At 40.4% G+C, this 18480-nt stretch overlaps 1 protein-coding gene across 4 annotated transcripts in view; it reads left to right on the top strand.

The window, feature by feature from the left end:
- The window catches only part of prkcab (protein kinase C, alpha, b), a 106121-nt gene that overhangs the window by 65628 nt on the left and 22013 nt on the right, over positions 1 to 18480 (top strand). For all 4 annotated transcript variants that reach the window (XM_054606935.1, XM_054606934.1, XM_054606937.1 and 1 more), the window contains exons 4-5: positions 11901 to 12012; positions 13745 to 13873. In XM_054606935.1, coding sequence (XP_054462910.1) covers positions 11901 to 12012; positions 13745 to 13873 — 241 coding nt within the window. The remainder of the gene's footprint in view (positions 1 to 11900; positions 12013 to 13744; positions 13874 to 18480) is intronic.

Genomic DNA, 18480 nt, shown 5'->3' on the forward strand with positions numbered 1-18480 from the left:
ATTATGACTCTTGTCAGTCGTGAGAGGAGGAAGAAGTCAGCTGATGTTATTGCGGAGCCATGAAGTCTGCAGATGGAAGAAGTCGGGAGGGAAGGATGGGTCAACAGAACTTGGACATTTCCGGTTTTCTTGGGTCAGCGTTGGTTTCTTTACCATACCAGTGGATGTTCCCTGACCTTAATCACAAGGTTATTATTGTAACCATGACGACAAAGCTCCCCTGACCTTAACTAAGTGGTAATTTGAACCCAATCCATGATCTTTTACTCAACCCAACAAAATTGGTTTTGTTCCTACCCCTAATCAGAAGTGGAAGTGTGTAGATTTTTGGCATTTTTTTTTTTTTAGATAAACTAAAGCATGATGTGTCTATTTTATGGGTTAAGAAAATGACTCTACTTCATTAGATGGATAAACTATGAAAAAAAAAACGTGGAAAAAGCATTTAAGCTGAAAAGTTGTTTTCACAGGAAATCAACCATTTTAAATATGTAATACTGTCTCTAAAGCTACAGCAAATATACTAAAGTAAAGTCGCAGCTCAGCACGATTTACTCAATGCCATCAATGTTCAACTTTTCATTGATAAACAAACACATGGAGCAGAACACTTGTCTAATCAACAATTAAACACCATGTTATTTCAAAATGAAAGAATCAAAACTGCCACCTGCTCAGTTGTTTTGAAGCTTGAGGTTCAGCTTCCAGCTTCTGATACGAGAGCACCACTTTATATGCACTCTGGTATGTGTAAATGCTGCATGTGTTTACATGCTGTATGCAGTCATTTTTGCTCTATTTTATGGTATAAACACAGTGGCAGGCCTGGATTCCCATTCCTCTAAGTGGGATTCTCCACTACCTCTCGACGGAGTCAACTATCCTCTGAACAGCTCAGCCTCTCTCGCAGCCATTTAGCTCAATTATCCCAGAGTGGAGATGAAGCTATTTGCCACTGGTATCTCGTAATGGAGCCCGACAGCTGCAAGCAACAGAGACCTCCAGTCCGATGGTGGGGCACCCAGGAAGTGATGATACTCTCACAGGTTGAAAGCCCCGCTTGGCTTCCGTGTGAATACAGCAACAAAGGCTTAGCCACAGCACATGTCAGAGAGACTACCCACACACATTCACACACGACGTACACATGAAAGAGAGGCCTCATGTCCTAGTCAGTCTAATTAAATGCTGTATTTGATGATGAAAGTTGGGCTGTGATGAAAGGGTGTGTGGTGTTCTGTGTGAATGAATCTGAACACTGGATCTCTGCTCTGCTACTAATCAGAGCGCGACAGGGAAGGATTAACGACCCGACATCTGAGTCTACCATGTGTGTGTCAGAGGTGGAAAGTAGCTACATTTATCCCCAAAAAACCATTAGTGTATAGCCTGTTAAAAAACCGCAACTGTTGGGAACGGGCTGCTTGTTTGGCCTCCTGTGTTTCTGCTTGAAGCTTTTCACAAACAGCTCCACACTGAGCTCCCTTGGGTCCTGAGCATGAACCCGCCATGACATTGCTGCGTAGCACTGCTTTAGTATACGTGTAATTTGGGTGCAAAATGTAACAACACAATAAAAAGGTCATCCCATTTCACTCCCTGATGATGCATTTGCTTTACTTAATATTCAGTGTCTTATTTGGGTTTCTTGGCGCCTATGAGTTTTTTGGGTTAATCATTTTGTCACCCTGCTATATTGTAAATGAAATCTCTCTCTCTATATATAATTTCCGAATTAAAATAAAGGTCTATTAAATACTTTAGCACTGCCGGAGAGCGAACTGAGCCCAGCGTTGCTGCTCGGCAGTGTAAAGGTTAAAAGGGGTCTCCTCTTAATACACAGTGTGTATGTTACATAACGCGCTGCTAATAAATATGTCCCGTTGATCTCAAGCTCTACAGGTGGCACTCAACACTACACCTCCTTTGGTCAACAACAATACACCCGTATTATGTATATATGTATGTATGTACATGTGTAGTCGATCGGATCGAAGGACAAACATCGAGACTCTTTCCATTTTAGTCAGATATGATGATAAGAATATAAAATAGTGGCTTGGAAATCGGAAACGGCCAAGATAATTGCAATCGGTGCATCTCTAGTTTTGAGTTCTTTAACTATTGATACTTTGAGTAGATTTTGCTGATAATATGTAAGTAGTGAGGCAGGACTTTTACTTCTAATGGAGTATTTTTTATTAGGTAAAGAATCTGAGTACTTCTTCCACCACCAGCATGTCTCTCTATGATAGTAAAGCTTGACTGTAACTGTTAGATAATACTGCGTAACACAGCCATATCTCAGCTAACTGGTACACACAGCATAATCTGCATAATCATCTCCACATCTCATCATCAAAAATCACTGTATCCCTTAATCCAGTTGGCTCGCATGGAGATTGCTGACATTGCTCTCTGTACCATTTCTCACTAATGAGCTCATACATATCCTGTGTGTCTGCATGTGTGTCTGCTTGTGTGTGTGTGTGTGTGTGTGTGTGTGTGTGTGTGTGTGTGTGTGTGTGTGTGTGTGTGTGTGTGTGTGTGTGTGTGTATGCATGTATGCATGCATGTGAGTGCCGTGTTAGATATCATAATGCTTTTTGATGTTTAATTCACTAACAAGACAGGAAAGGCGTACAACCAGAGGAGGCACACAACAAATGGCAGATACACAGGACATGCAACTGCCAAGGCAGGCACGCACACACACACGCTCACACACACACACACACACACACACACACACACACACACACACACACACACACACACACACACACACACACACACACACACACACACACACACACTCACAACACGTAACATCTGGGAACTTAAACACAGGACAATATTTTTTGTCTGAATGTGCATGAACCAACCTCACCACTAATACCTGTTTAATACCTCCCATAACAGCAGTTTACCGTTTGCGGCCTGATTTACAGGCTATAAATCGGTTTTGTACATAATGAGGCCACAGTGAGAAAAGTCTGAACACGTTGGCCTATAAAATACTGACAGGCTGCTGCAGGTGGAGAGAGAGAGAGAGAAGTCATTCCACTATTCCACTAATTAAATCAGTGATGGATAGTCAATACAGGTGCCAGTTTCCTCCCTTTACAGCAACAGTTGTGAAGACAGAGACGACCCTGAAGACAACACATGTAGTCATGGTTGTCATTTTAAATCTCCTCTAGTGTGTGAAATGTCAGCTGATATGAGAAATGATAATTAGCAGGTCAATGTGCTGTTTTTTATTCCTTCTTTTGACAAGCCTTTTTCTGTTAGTCTTTGCTTCACAGTCACTGTGTATGTGTCTGTTTTCTTCTGTTGATGAATCTCATGTCAGTTCATCCGCCCACTGTCCTCTGTCTTCTTTTCTTTTCCACTGAGTTACAGCTTCATTATTGTTTTTATCAGCGTCAGAAGACGGAGTAGTTCCAACAAAGTCATAAGATTGATCTTGTGAAGCCAATCTTTCAAACCCCGGAACTCAGGTGGCTGCAAGAGGCTGTATTTCAATAGTGTGTACTTGCATGCGTGTGTGTGTGTGTGTTTGTTAATGTGTGAGATAGAGATTGTAGACGAGTCATGGTTTGACAGTCATCAGAAATGCAAACTCATCAGGGGTGAAAGGGTGACAAACATGTGACCTCCCCAACCCCTGATTTTTTTTATTTTTAAATGGTGCATTTTGGAAAAAGTATAAAATAAATGATTCTACCTTCAAAAGTATCTATCAGCTAGTAGGGATGACAGAGACATATTTCTCTCCTTACTGAACAAAAAAAAAAGCTAACACATATCTGTGCTCATAACCTTTTTTTTTTAAAAGGCAACCAGAATCTACCCCACAGAAAGTAAAAGAAAAAAAATCTGGTCACTTTCTGTGACTGCAAAATCTTTGCAAAAAAACATTATATATAATGAATATTTTCATTGTAAAAATAAGCAACATTTCAAAAGCTTCTGTATTACACTGTAAACACTGTTCAAACACTTCTCTAAAAGGCTACAGGTCACAATAGTCTATAAAACTGAAAATCTCTCATGCCATGAAATAAAAAATACCACAAAGCATGGAATAATCTAAGATAAAGTCATTTCCACCTTGGCTATATGCCAATGTAAATGCCATTTACTTCTGTACTTGTTTTTTTTTATCTTGTTCTGTTTTTGGCTTTTTGAAAGCAGCTGGGAGAAGGAGTTTTTTTCCTTGTCCTGCTGATTGGCACATCTGGGTATTAACAGCGAATATTCGAATGCTCGTCTCATACGCAACTCTCTCTCTCGCTTGCTGTTGAAGCCACAGGCGGGTCTTCTAGCTCTGATGATTCATTTGCGCTCGTCGTAAAAATGTCACGTACTCGCACGCCAGTCAACTCATTGTGCTGCCCTTGGCACGCACACAAAGTTTCAGAGGTGAACTCACGCTTTATGCGTCTCGGGGCCGAGAGCTGCTTCTGGGCCGCTATTGAACCTTTGGTATGTGATATTATCTTGCTAATATGCAGTGGGTTTTACAACTAGAAGAAACCTGGAAGCAAGAAAAAACTTTCTGAGCAATTTTCAAGTGAGTGGGCGCCATCTATAAGTCCGGTACTCAGCTCCTTTAATCTGTCTCTGGGTTAGTCACACAGTTTGAGGCCATTGTGTGTGACTTATCAGTGAAGTTGCTATTTTCCTCCAAAGCAACACCAGCCGTTATCAATTCTTAACTGTATCAGTGTTTATTTAAGTTGTTAAAGAAACAGAATAAACACCCAGAGATGTTTTCTTTCCATCAGAAAAGCGTCGTGACTCCAGCAGGTCTGGCAGGTGAAGCTGTCCGTCCTCACTCGGTGTTATTGACAGTTGGTCTTCATATTATGGACATGAGCATTTTTCTGTGATGCCCACTGTGACCGGCTGACGGCTTTGATGCCACCCACCTACACACACACACACACACACACACACACACACACACACACACACACACACACACACACACACACACACACACACACACACACACACACACAGCACACACACACACACACACACACTGATGGGCATCTATCTCCTGTTCTGTCTGTTCTCCATCTTTCTTTCTGTTTCTTCTTTTCAGTTCTGACCATCAGTCCTTCAAGATGCCTCGATTTAGTTTTTTCTGTCTCTCTATTTTCACGCCGTAATATTCACCAGCTTTCAAACACTATAGAAATCCCTCTCTGCCTTTCTCTGGCTCGTACTGAAAGAAACACACACATTGAGTCGGGCAGACTCTTTTTAAAGCATCCATTGAGTGCGATAGGCAGTGTTTGCCCTTCACTACGGCAGATCACACTGTTGCGTGTGCAGCATGTCTTTAGGCAGCGTGTGTTTGGACCAGCCTGACAACACTAGTTGTTTTGGGGTCACACTACTACAGCAGTACGAGAGAATAACTGAGGATCCTCGTGGCTATAAACATCCCTGCATGGTCTTTTCTCTCAGACAGGCAGCTGAGCTTCAGCCCGGAGGAAAGGGAACATTTCATCATTATAAGAGGAGAGATTGCTCCGCGGTGTTCACTTCTCCATTAGTTTTCTTCTCCTTGGTAGTTGTAGTTCGTTTGCCTTTTATGAAGAACGTGCACGCACTTAATTGCATTAAGCCACGGAGTGATTTACTCTGTACTGTTTTCCTCCTCCTCTCCACTGATTGTTTTCACTCCGCTGACTTTCAATCTATCACGAAAATTTTCTCTAACCTATTATCACCATAGCAACAGTAGTTGTTCACTTTGTTTTCCCCCTAGCATCTCATTACACACACATACACACACACACACACACACACACACACACACACACACACACACACACACACACACACACACACACACACACACACACACACACACACACACACACACACAGTTTCAGGGTTTTTCTATTTGTTGATGTTTTATGAAAGGTTTAATCCCTCAGAGTGATGTCCGGGGAACATTTACTATTATCCAGAGTGTGTTAGTGTAGTGCGTTGTAGTGCGTTATAGTAGGGATGAATTGATCTGACTTTTTTCAGTCCCAAAACTGAAAGCAATAAATGAGCTTTGGCAAACTACCAATGATGACCAAGCTCTATGCCTCACTGTGTGGAAGAGACTGGGATGTGTTTTTTATGTGTAACACAACATCATGCTTGACTTAAACACTTTCCTAACTTTTTAAAACAAAATGTAACATGCAAATACATAGATATAGATTCACTGAACTGTTCTTTTATATTCAAATAATAAATCCTACACTAGCAACTTGGTAAATAAAATATTTGCAACAAGGAATTACAATTCAAATGTAAACTTATTTAATGTGTCATAAATTGGTCTCAACGTACACAGGAATTAAAATGCTGGTGTGTAATGTACTATATAGTTTATAAACATAGAATTTAATTGAATAGATCGTCCCCATTGTCAGTGATGTAGTAGCGCTATAGAGCATTTATTTTATAAGTGGGGTTTTGTTTGTATTATGCTGCCGAGTGACGTGATTCAGATTCTTGCTGCAGGTTTCAAGCTAGTACATCTATTGGCAGCTGATGGCGGTAATAGAGAAGGAGTGTTGTGCCAGCAAAGGCAGTGAAGAAGAGAAAATGCAGACATGAATGTTTAATAAACAATGCCCAGTATAAAATATAAAAAAAATGGCTTTGCAAAAGTTTTACGAGGAAAGAGACACATTCAGTACATTCTCAAAGAGACATAGAATGCACTTTAGTCAAAAACGCTGAGTGTAAACAGAACGTTTCTTTGTTTAGAAGAAACCTCCACAGGGCAGCTTTCATACTGATGGTGAAAACACATTTTAGTGTCAGCAAAGTCCTCTTTGCAGAGAAATGCAGAGCGCTGCTTAGGGACACTTCAGTAGGCAGGATGCTTGACAACAAGGTCTCTCAACATAACCATATCAAATCAAAGAAGGATGAAGATCACAAACTGAAAAAAGTATTTTGCTTATGAAGCATCATATTGGTACATCAACCAAATTTGTATGAAGCAGACGTGAAGGCAGATCTGAAGCCCATTGACCAATTAACCCCAAACATGAGTCACATCAGCCTCTTCGCTCCACAATCACTTTTTTATGTCCAATTAGTATTTATACGATGTTACCTCTGCGCCTGTCAATGCCTGACTATAATTAGTAAGACCTCCGTTTGACTCATTGTCACTCTGCTCTCATCATCGACCTCTTCCTCTTCTTCTGCTTGATGTGGCCCTCGTTACGCTCCGAGAAATTCGCCAGCAGCATCATCACGCCTCACTGCAACCAACTTTCCTCCTGGTTTCGCCTCAGCAGCTCTGTCTGTTAGTGTCGGCGGTCTGTCTGCCAGCATCTTTCCTCAAGCAAAGCATGACGTCCAGCATTTAAATGGCTGAGAGGATATATGATAGATACAGGGCTGAAATGATGACTGAGCAAGTCAGTTTTTTTAAATGTGGCACACTCCACTTTTTAGATATTTAATGTGTTTAACATCATTGTGCCTGTGCTTCAGCTCCATGACTAACCTGTTTTGGATCTTACATGATTCACTGTCTATTGATGATTGATGAGTCATGCGTTCATTCTTCAACAACAGTAAAGACTGCATCAGATAAACAAACCTAGAGGGAAAGATCCGTGGTGTTTTTGTGTGTATGCATGTTTTCATGTGCATCTAAGTGAACTGGCAGAGACCACAGCTCACAGACATTTTACCCACAGGGGGATTACAGAATGATGTTACAGGGCCCAGGGGTCCAAAGGGCCAGTGTCAAGGGCCACTGTACATATTGAGACCATGCAACATGATTTCCATGATGTCAAAGATATTATCAGATCAGAATTATCTGCTGGAAGAAATCAAAAAGCATCTACAACTGTGTATTCACTTGATGTAATCGTGGCAGCGTGGGCCACGATGATAGCTGCCAAGAGTGCTGCCTCTTCAAGTGTTTGCACATTTAAATATCATGCATATTCTTATTCTGTTTGATAAGCAATCAAAACAAAGAAAGGACTTGTGGATAAAAGTCCACTGATTTAAATACAGTAGAACGATAGGGGCACACTCATACATGTTCTTTATTTCTTCTTTTGGGTCTTGCAAACATAAAGAGACTTTTTTAATTGCCGATAATGCTGCTGGAAAGAAAAGCTTATGCAGATAGAGAGATTTTGGTAAAACTGTATTGTTATTTTGGAGGTTATATTTTGGTTGTATATATTATTTTTGTTGTCTTAGTAAATTATAATTTGTCTGCGCTTTAAGAAGCAGGTAGAGAGATCAAAGTGTAAGGATGACTGCGAGTGGAAACCTTGCTATTTCAATTTCACCCATGGTTCCCAGGAGGAGGGGAGCACAGACGGAGAGACAATGACACTGAGTAAAAGGAAGAAAACATGTAAGGGGAGACAAGGAGAGAGAGAGAGAGAGAAAAGGCTTGGCATGAAAGTTAGAAACATCTAGAGTTCACTGACTTGGAGGGGAAGCGAGTCAAAGAGAGGGCTGGTAGAGAAATAGATAGAGATGAGGGAGATCCTCTGAGTCCAGGGTCTCGGTTGTTTACTCAGCAAGTCTCTTTTAAGATGAATTCAAACTTCCCACAATTGAAAAGTTGAAAAGAATGCACTCAGGAGGCGAAAATGGTTTGGGAGGGAGACCCAGGAGATAGACGACTACGCCATCTGGGTTTTTTTTGGTTTTTTTTTTATCAAGAAAATCCTCCAGGAAAGACCGAAAGAAAGGAGCAAAAATAGGCAAGCTGACTATGTTAATGTTAATTAGAGTTTTCAGGGACCCTCAAACCGCTGACTCATTTCACTGCCAATCACAGCATAACCACCCAACAACTCCCTCCTCTCTCATACAAAGGCTTCCCCTCAATGTCTCTTTCTCTTCTCTTCTTCTGTCATAACGTTGTATGCTTGGGGGGAAAAAAAGGCCACTTTTCAGCGACATGTTCCCACTTACTCAGCCAGTGGCCTGTATAATTACACATGCAGCCATTCTGACACATTTCAGTGTGATGGAGGCGACGCTGGTGGGGGTTCATCCACCCTCATTTGCTGGGCTTTAATTACAGCAATGTTTGTTTTGTGGTGATTGTAGATATTAGCTAACCTCCATTATCACAATATTGACTGGAGAATATATGAATCGATTAGCAACAAATGAAACTTAAATGACATGACATGTGTTAAAGAACACATTGGATTTTTTTGTAATCTTTTTTCTTGGAAACCTATCTGAGCATCAATACCCAAATGCTCATTAGCTGGATTTTTACTCAGCCTCAGTGCCAGATGTGGAGGCCAAGATGAACAGTTTCTCAGTTACGCTGCTCCTGGCGCAGTACGATCACTGTGCTGTGTGTATTTGTGCCTTAATAAAAAAAAAGAAAAACACTTGTAAAGTCTGAAACGGGGATGATGCTGGGAAGGCTTCCAGGATGACAAGATGGAGAGAACTGACACCGAGCACGAAAAAACACTTGAACCTTACACGTTCCCACGCACTGGTAACGCGGTGACATCTCCTTTCCATCTGGATATCTCTTTCTTTCTTTCTGTTTCTCGTCCACCGATGATATCATGGATATGATGCATCGCACCGCTAAAACTCAACAAGCCTACTGAGAAATTAAACTGAAAATACTGTTCAGTGTCTTAATGAGGCAAAACAATCTGCTCTGCTATTTGCAATCATTTATTCCATTAATTTCTGAGGGAGACATCAAGCAGTAGAGTGATGAACTGTTATGTTGTAGTAAAGGTCCATTAATATTTCCCTTTCACAGAAATGTTACAATTGAACGCCCCTTCTTTTCTTAAAACATTACAGTTGAGCCCAAATAGGTTCCATTTATCTTCGAAATGTTTATCTGAGGGCTTTGTGGCCTCAAGAAGAAACATTAATTAGACTTTGTGTTGCTAGGTGTTTTCAAAGAAAAAAGTAGCAAACTGGAGTTTACCAGTGAGGGGAAAAAGTATTTTACTGAGACATCATCTATTCTAGAAAATACAAATGTGATACACATACTACTACACTACACATACATCAGGACAACATTTCCGTTTCAATCTTCAGTCCAATACTTTGGCTTATGACAAAAAAACATGCAAAACTACAGAAAATTCCCATCAGCCTCATCTGTTCTTTCTTAAAATGACAATAAAGATAAGCTTTTACTGTTACTCTTAAACATTGGTCCTCTGACGCCTCTTCCGTCATAGAAAAGAAAGAAAACTACCAGCATAACTTACTGTGTCCTCTGTTATAATACAGCAAAAGGTACTTATGGCAATTTCAGCTCTGAAACAAAAAATAAGAGTTAAGCCCAGTATTACCAAAGCAACGAGCAAAGAGTGAGAGTTATCACCAAAACAAAACACAGAATATTTCGGCAAAATGCAAATCCTCTTTGTCCTAACAGCATCATCACACAAGCTGTGTGTGCACTTTTAGACCACCTACATCTCATGTTTAAGCCAACACATCATGACGCGCAAAGCATCAGAGACACACACTTCAGAACCATGGACAGTGAACAGCGATTATGGCAGTTTGAAACCCACCACCACGAGCAACACTGTTCATAAATAGCATTATTAGATCGGCTAAGCGGCCTATTAAACATATATATTACAGTCCGTTTTTCCTAATTAACCTTAACATACAAACGTTTATACTTTAAATCACTTACCCTTTGATGATCGCATTACTTGAAAACTTCTTACATCTTGAGTCCATCTTTTGACCCCATGGATCCTCTGTCCACATCAAACAGCAAGCAATTAGTTGACAAGACTTTCAAAAACCTTTGGTCTCCAGAACCACATCAAGCTATGTTGAAAGTCTTCCTTTGCTCCAACTTTTGAATCAAAGTCAATCTTGATAACGGCATGGATAATAAATGCGCTTCTTTCAACATCGTTTCCGCAAGCTTGTGATTCGGTCCCAAACGGCAGACTAAACTTCTAATAAAGATAGCGAAATCCATCCATTAAGAGTGAAAAATATAGTTGGTCAATGTTATTTTAAATTAGTCTCATTGAATTTCTAATGCATTGATCACTGGCTCGTAAGTCGAAATATATATATCGCCCCCTGGTGGCTGATGGCAGTACATGTCATAAATCCAGCCCCGTCCATGTTAGCGGATGGGACATTAACCAAAAGTAAAAGTAAAGGTACACGTTAAATTTATTTTTCACAAGGATAGTGTCATTTGAGGTTGTTCTTCATCGCGCTTATGTATGTTAAAGTGTTCTTTTTCGGATAAGAATTTGTTTTATATAGTAATTGCTGCCATAAAAAAAGGGGGTGAGAAGTCATGATTGACAGCTGCTCTGAGTGAAGTAGTCACGAAGCCGGAAGTTCGGGAATAGTACGAGACAGGAGATGTCAATAACTTCACATAATCATAGCGAATCTGTGTAAAATAACATTTTAAACATAAATGTAAACGTAGAGATATTATGGTTGGTTGGTTTGTTTTTTTAGCCAAAAAGCTAGCGTAGCAGCTAGGTGGGTCACTTTAACAAGCTGTTGCCCTGCTCGGCCCTGCTGATTGCTCAAACGGCTGTGTGGCCGGGACCTCGACGCTTCTGATTGGTCCACCAAAAGAGATTATTAATTTAACCCTTCACATTCCAATACAAACTATAATAGGCAGGTTTGAAGGGTTTATTTCCTCTGATACATTCTGTTTAGTTGTTGATTTTAATTGATAAAATGGTAAAATAACTTTTAAATGTTATAATTTAGAATATCTTAAGCGCCCTTCTGAACGCCTTGAGGACCTTGACGGTTCCCCTATTTAAATAAATTGTCATCTGATACTATTTTTTGGTTTCCCCCTCTCTCTATTTGTTGCCCAGGACCCCAGAAGCAAGCACAAGTTCAAGATCCACACATATGGCAGTCCCACCTTCTGTGACCACTGTGGTTCACTGCTGTACGGGCTCATCCACCAAGGGATGAAATGTGACAGTGAGTACACACCCTGTCTATGTGCACGTGCATATGTGTGTGTGTTTGTGCGCACCTGTGTGTGTGCACCTGTGTCGAATATGCTGCGCTGGTCGGCCCTAATGAGAACAGATGGGAATACACTGGTACTGAACTACTCTCAGTCACATCTGCAGCCCAGGCAGAATTTGCTGCCCTGCCCTGCTGAGTCCTCTCCGCGCTCCCATTCTTTCCACCCACACTCCTCTATCAACCCTTATCTTCTTTCTTTGCATGTGTGACCTCCATCCTGCACTCATTTAAAGTCTCCCACATCTTCTCTTTCATTCCCAGTTCTTTTCTCTGTTGTCCCACACATTTAATCCCCTCTTTTTCTCTACATCATGTTCTTTTTTATTTCCTTTCACATTTAGTCCCTCCACCTTTTGTATCCTTCACTCTACCTCCACTGTCCCCTCCTGACTCCACGTTATCTCCATCCATCACCCTCCCTGCCTCTCCCCTCCTCTTACTCGGTCCATCCATCTGTGGGTCTCTGGTGGCGGCCTCGTTGCAGATGGTAATGGGAGCACACCAGGGCACATTGATGCGGGGAGGCCATCGCAATTACGAGCTGCTTCCCCATCTCCTGTCTCTCCTTGTCTCCTCCCAGCATGTCAGCCTGACAAGCCTGCCGAGTGGCAAGGGAGGAAAGGGGGAGAGAGCAGGGGAAATGGATTGTTTGGATGGAAGAGGACAGGAAGAGGGAGGAGGAGGACATAAAGTACAGAGGGGAAGAAAGGAGGAGGTTGAGAGAAAGTTAAGAGGAAATGAAGGGGAAGAGGTGAACTATTGCTATCTCTCTCTCTCCCCTCTGATCCCTCATCTGTTTAGCTTTGTGTGTGTGTGTGTGTGTGTGTGTGTGTGTGTGTGTGTGTGTGTGTGTGTGTGTGTGTGTGTGTGTGTGTGTGTGTGTGTGTGTTAGTGGAGGCTATTTCTCCAATGAATGGTGATAATCTCATCTGCTCACAGTTATTATATTATTTCTAAGTTAATATAAAAATATATTTTTAAAAGAATTAATCCTTCCATCTAATTGGCATTTTTCGGTATAATTCATCACAGGATCACTTGTTAGGTGCTTTTAACTGTTACTACAAAGTAGCTTGATTTAATTTTTTATTGTATTTTAATGAAACTTAAATAAACTTTTCGAACAATTATTTTGAAAAACCTCTTTAAAATCATAAAGTAGTTAAATAAATCCGGCCCATATTTATAGAGATGAAAGTGCAAATTTAAATCATGATCATTACGTTTATGTTTACTGAGTACAAAACAACTCCCTTTCCTCTTTTTATTTTGTGTTTTTATTCATTAATTTTAATTATCTTCAAATTATTGAAGATAATTAATTATTTTTTGTAATGTTTTCCTGTTCACACTCTTTGTCTGCTGTCATTGAGATCTCTATAGAATAATAATGTTATTTCAAGCTTCCTTTCCCCGCCACATCACACAACACCAACTACTTTTGCACATTTTCTAACAGAGGCAGAGCTTTTTCCATGCAAAAGTGCATCACAAATTGCATTTTTTTTTCAGTGTAATGTGCAATCTTACGCTCTCCTATCCTCACTTTTATATACATGGTTCACCCTCAAATGCTTATGGAGTAATAAAAAGAGAGTCACATTTCACTGTTCTGATGAGTTTCTAAAAAAAGTCCCCTACAGATGAACTCAACGCACCTCTACATTCTGTCTCTTTCCAGCCTGCGACATGAACGTGCACAATCAGTGTGTGGTCAACGTGCCAAGCCTGTGTGGGACGGACCACACAGAGCGCCGGGGTCGCCTCTTCCTCAAGATCGAGGTCAGCTTGGACCGGCTACACGTCACAGGTCGGTCTCGTTCTTTATCAGCATGTAGTGTTGTGTTGTGCAGTACTTTAGCCGTCTCAGGCGAGTGATGTGAGAAAGAGGTTCCTCCCATGTTTGAGTGTGAGTGGTAGATTTTCAGACTTTAAAGAAATCTCTTTAGTCATATTTATAACTTTGGGCTCCAAAGAGTGGGTTAGACTTGTGTTAATGAACTATTCAGAAAAAACTGTGTTCTTTCTGCCTTTAGCCGGACCCTTGCTTTGGGTGGTCACTCACTCATTCACTCAGGGTCACTGAGAGGTTCCTGAGGAACTTTTCTCCGTCAACTGACTTAAACTGCACCGGGTGTCACTTTTTTGAGCTACTCCATCTCTTATTTACAGACCAACCAGGTCCCCGGGACAACTGCAGGGCTGTGGGGTAATTTTAGATAGTGGTAGCTGTCAGAACTAAAAGGTCACGTGACCTCCGACTGTATTGCTTTAACAAAAGTTTAACAAAAGAAGAATTGGTAAGAATGTGTCACAAATCATATAAAAAGACCTCTTGCATTAACACATTTTGAATGCATCGACAATGACCATTGCACACAGGGAATTAAGCTGTATGTGATTCCAGAAGTTTTACCTTAAACAACAGGAAATAAAATTGAATTTCAACTTAATAAGTTAACAAATTACATTTGAAATCAAACTGCAGTTTCACAAGACCATAACACCCCTCCAGAGAACTTAAAAAACATTGGCATCAGCATTAAAAAAAGTCATAACCTGCGTGTCCCGTGTGTGTGTGTGTGTGTGTGTGTGTGTGTGTGTGTGTGTGTGTGTGTGTGTGTGTGTGTGTGTGTGTGTGTGTGTGTTTTCAACACCTCCAAATTATCCTGTCAGTCAAAAGCAGCACCTGGAGTGGACAACTCTCCGGCGTTAAACCACCTTTGGCAGGGAGAGAAATGACTGCTGGGTCACTTCTCTGTCACACACACACACACACACACACACACACACACAAACATGGCGAGACAGTGGTGGTCAGGGAATATTATGAGTGCTGAGGCCAATAAAGTGTTTTTAACTCAGTGGGGATCAAACAGGAATAACCTCCAGCTAGAGCAAGGTAAGAATGGCAGATTTGGAAATATATTGCTTTCATAAAAATGTGTTTGTTTGTTTTTAGTCACCCGATGGAAATAAATAGGGAAGGAGAGGAACCTCACAGTCAGCATACAGCATGTGTTCGCTCTGCTTTTCAGTTTTATAACGTTGTTTTCTAGTTATTTATAAAAACATCCAGCTCTTTTACTGCTGAGGAGGGTCTGATTCATGTCCTTGTTGTGATGTGACGACCACCGTCAGCGAGAACGAGGAAACAAGGCAGTATATAACACTGGTGGACTCATTGACATGGTGACCTCAGTCTTTTCAGATTAGCCTGAATGGACACAGCTGAAACTGAACTGGCTCACATTCAAGGAGAGGAGAAGATTTCTAAGACGTTAGATTGATGTGAACTCTCATGTTGTCCTTGATTTCCATGCGTACACACAACAAAACACCGAGCAGCGTTCCAGTGTTTATGAAAATGTTGCTTCACACTGTGTCAACTCTAACGAACGTAAGCTCTGCTCTTAAGTGGGTATGTGGTTTTTAAAGATAATTATCTTTTTTAGAAAGAAAAAATATCATTACACTCAAAGGCAAATCATATGGCACATACGGAGCATTAAAAACACAAGTAAGTATGAGTATAATTAATTAAAAATATTTGTGCCATTAAGGGTGAACTAAGGGTTGAAATTATTTTATGACTAAATGACATGCCTCCTCATAACTTAAGGTCATATTTAAATTTTAAAGAGGTTACTCATATTGCTGTGAGTGGCACTTTACTGTCACAAATAATACAGCTTGCTGTATTTTTATTTTCACAAATGAAAAGTAGCACCACCACACGCTACGTTTCATTTCTGCCAAGCAACTGCAAAGCGGTGGGGTTCTGAGAGTTCATAACAGGCCAGCTGAATATGTCAGGGCTAATTTGGATCAAACATAATAGAGATATCTGGCTCTTCAGCTGCTAAATGTTCCACTATGTTCACCAGCCTGTTGCCAACTTTGTCAGCCTTTTGTTTGGTTTTGTACAGAGATTTATTTTCCACTGAAAACAGCTGCCTGCTGTTTGAAATGACCTTGACAAACATGGTGAGAATGTATCAAAACTCTGTAGGGCAGAAAAACCAAAACAATGAGCTGAAAGATGATAAAATGCTCGGTTTAGCTGAGGTAGTCGGATCAAATGATGATTGTTGCATCATTTGATCCATTCTTAATATAAAAATATTTACCAGTGTGGCTTTAAAGGCACAATGAGTAGGATTTGATATCCGAGTTGCCAGTTGCCAGCGGGAGAAAGTCTATATTTACACTTTTTCTGTGCTGTGTGCTTCATTTCATAGCTTCCTTTTCGACGCTTGCTTACGATCAGGTACCTGGTCGCTGCGTTTTCATTGAGGTTGACAGCCAGAAACCTTCTGAACACAGAAAAATGAAAAGTAGAAAGAATATATAGGTAGCCGACACACAATGTAGTGAGTCTTAAGTGTTGATTGAGAGGTATTTGTGTTTGTATGAAACTTTACATTCTTTTTTTTTATTCTCCTCATTGTGCTTTTAAATTTACAGGTTAAATTAAATGACAGAAAATAAGACGTAAACTTCTGTTATAATGAAGAACCAGTTGAGATAAAGCGTGGTTCTGTGATTGACAGAGAAAAGAAAAATAAATATCAACACTGAGAACAGCGCAGGAGGGTGAGACGGCAGAGGAAGTGTGTGTTCTGCAGTGTTTTCCTCTCAAATGGCAGCGGTCTGAACAGTGAGGCCTCAGCTTGTTCTCCGGCTCCCCTCCGGCTCCCACAGACAAGTGGCGGGCCTTTGTGGTTCACCGCACCGATGTGAACTTGATTAAATCTTTCCAGCCAAGAAAACAGACACATATCCCAGGCTCTCTCTCTCAGTCTCTCTCTCTCTCTCTCTCTCTCTCTCTCTCTCTCTCTCTCTCTCTCTCTCAGTGTCTGTCTCTCTCCTCTCCATCCCTTCTTCCTCTATTGACATTTCCTGTTATCTTCTTTTACCTGCTCCTTCGAGACCATGTCTTCCTCTCAGCCTCTCTTCATCTATTTTCCCTCCATACCTGCTGCTCTCCTTTTCCATTCAGTCATCTTCCTTCCTTTTCTTCCTCAATAAGACATCAACATCTTACCTTTTTTTCTATCGTCTTCTCTTTTTTTTCTACCAGCTGAAACCAGTTGGGTGACTGGTTCTTTCCCCTCTGGGTCTCATGTTCGTCTTCTTCTACTACATCTTCTTGTCTCTTATAATCTTCCTCTGCCCTGTTTGTCGCTTTTTCTTTTTTCCCCCCACTAATTACCTCCTTCATCCTTCTCTTTACTCCTCTTCCTGTTCAACGTCTCTTTTAGCAAAAGTGACATAAACAACCTGCAGGCGTGAGTAAATGTTTATTCTGGAGCTTTAAGAAAAGACAAACATGCAACAACGTCCCTCCGTAATCTGCCCACATGCACGCACACATACACACTCACAGGGCATCTGAGGATCGGGACAAAGTGAGCACACAGCGGTTTACTCAGGGTGAGATTTCCTACTGCTGACATGTTCGCCTCAGGTTTGAAGCACAGCTGAACAAGAATACTTTTTATATTTTTCTACTCAACTGACAACAAAGTACTACCCTGAATTATTGCATTCGTATTAGTTTGTTGCACTTATTGTATTCGTATCAGTTTGTTGCACTTATTGTTTTCGTATTAGTTTGTTGCACTTATTGTTTTTTAATTTTCTGCACTATACTTTTGCTCTGGTTTATGCTTTTAGATGCTTGTTTAAGAAAGGAGATGCACTTATGACTTCTGGTGACTAGCAGTTCTCTTGAATACCTATGTTGAATACACTTCCTGTAAGTCGCTTTGGATAAAAGCGTCTGCTAAATGACTGTAATGTAATGTAATGTAACAACAGCTGATTACACACAAAGGCTAAATGTCTGATATTAGGCTTTTCATTCTAATAGGCTTTTGTCAGATATGATGATCACATTTTCGGCATGTGTCTCTGTATCTGATGGGAGCATGGGCATTGTCTGCGTTGTTTTATGCACAAATAGTGATAAGGTTTTCTTTTACATGTATTTTTTTATTTTATTTTATAAATGTAGTTTTAAGCAAAAAATGTAACATTTAAACATTTTTTATTGTGTAAAATACTATAAAAACATGAACAGATATTGAATGATACAAAACAATGCTATGTATTTGTAATAATATCTTCACATTTATATGAATATGAAATATCATAATCATAATATATGTAATTAGGTATTTAGTTATTGATTTAATTTTTTTTTTTATTTGGGGTAGGGTTAGGGAACAGTCAATTGTTGACAAACACATTTATAACGACTTAAAAATGACAATTTCTGCATAAAACAACAATTGTGATTGTAAAGAGTGATTATCCTACAGGCCTTTCAATAATTCACTTACAAATGTGCTCAATGAATCTTGAATGAAGGGAGTGTGGGAGGAAATTACCAAAAGTACTAAAGCACCTCTC

This window comes from Anoplopoma fimbria, chromosome 11 (assembly GCF_027596085.1).
Source record: "Anoplopoma fimbria isolate UVic2021 breed Golden Eagle Sablefish chromosome 11, Afim_UVic_2022, whole genome shotgun sequence".
NCBI lineage: Eukaryota > Metazoa > Chordata > Actinopteri > Perciformes > Anoplopomatidae > Anoplopoma > Anoplopoma fimbria.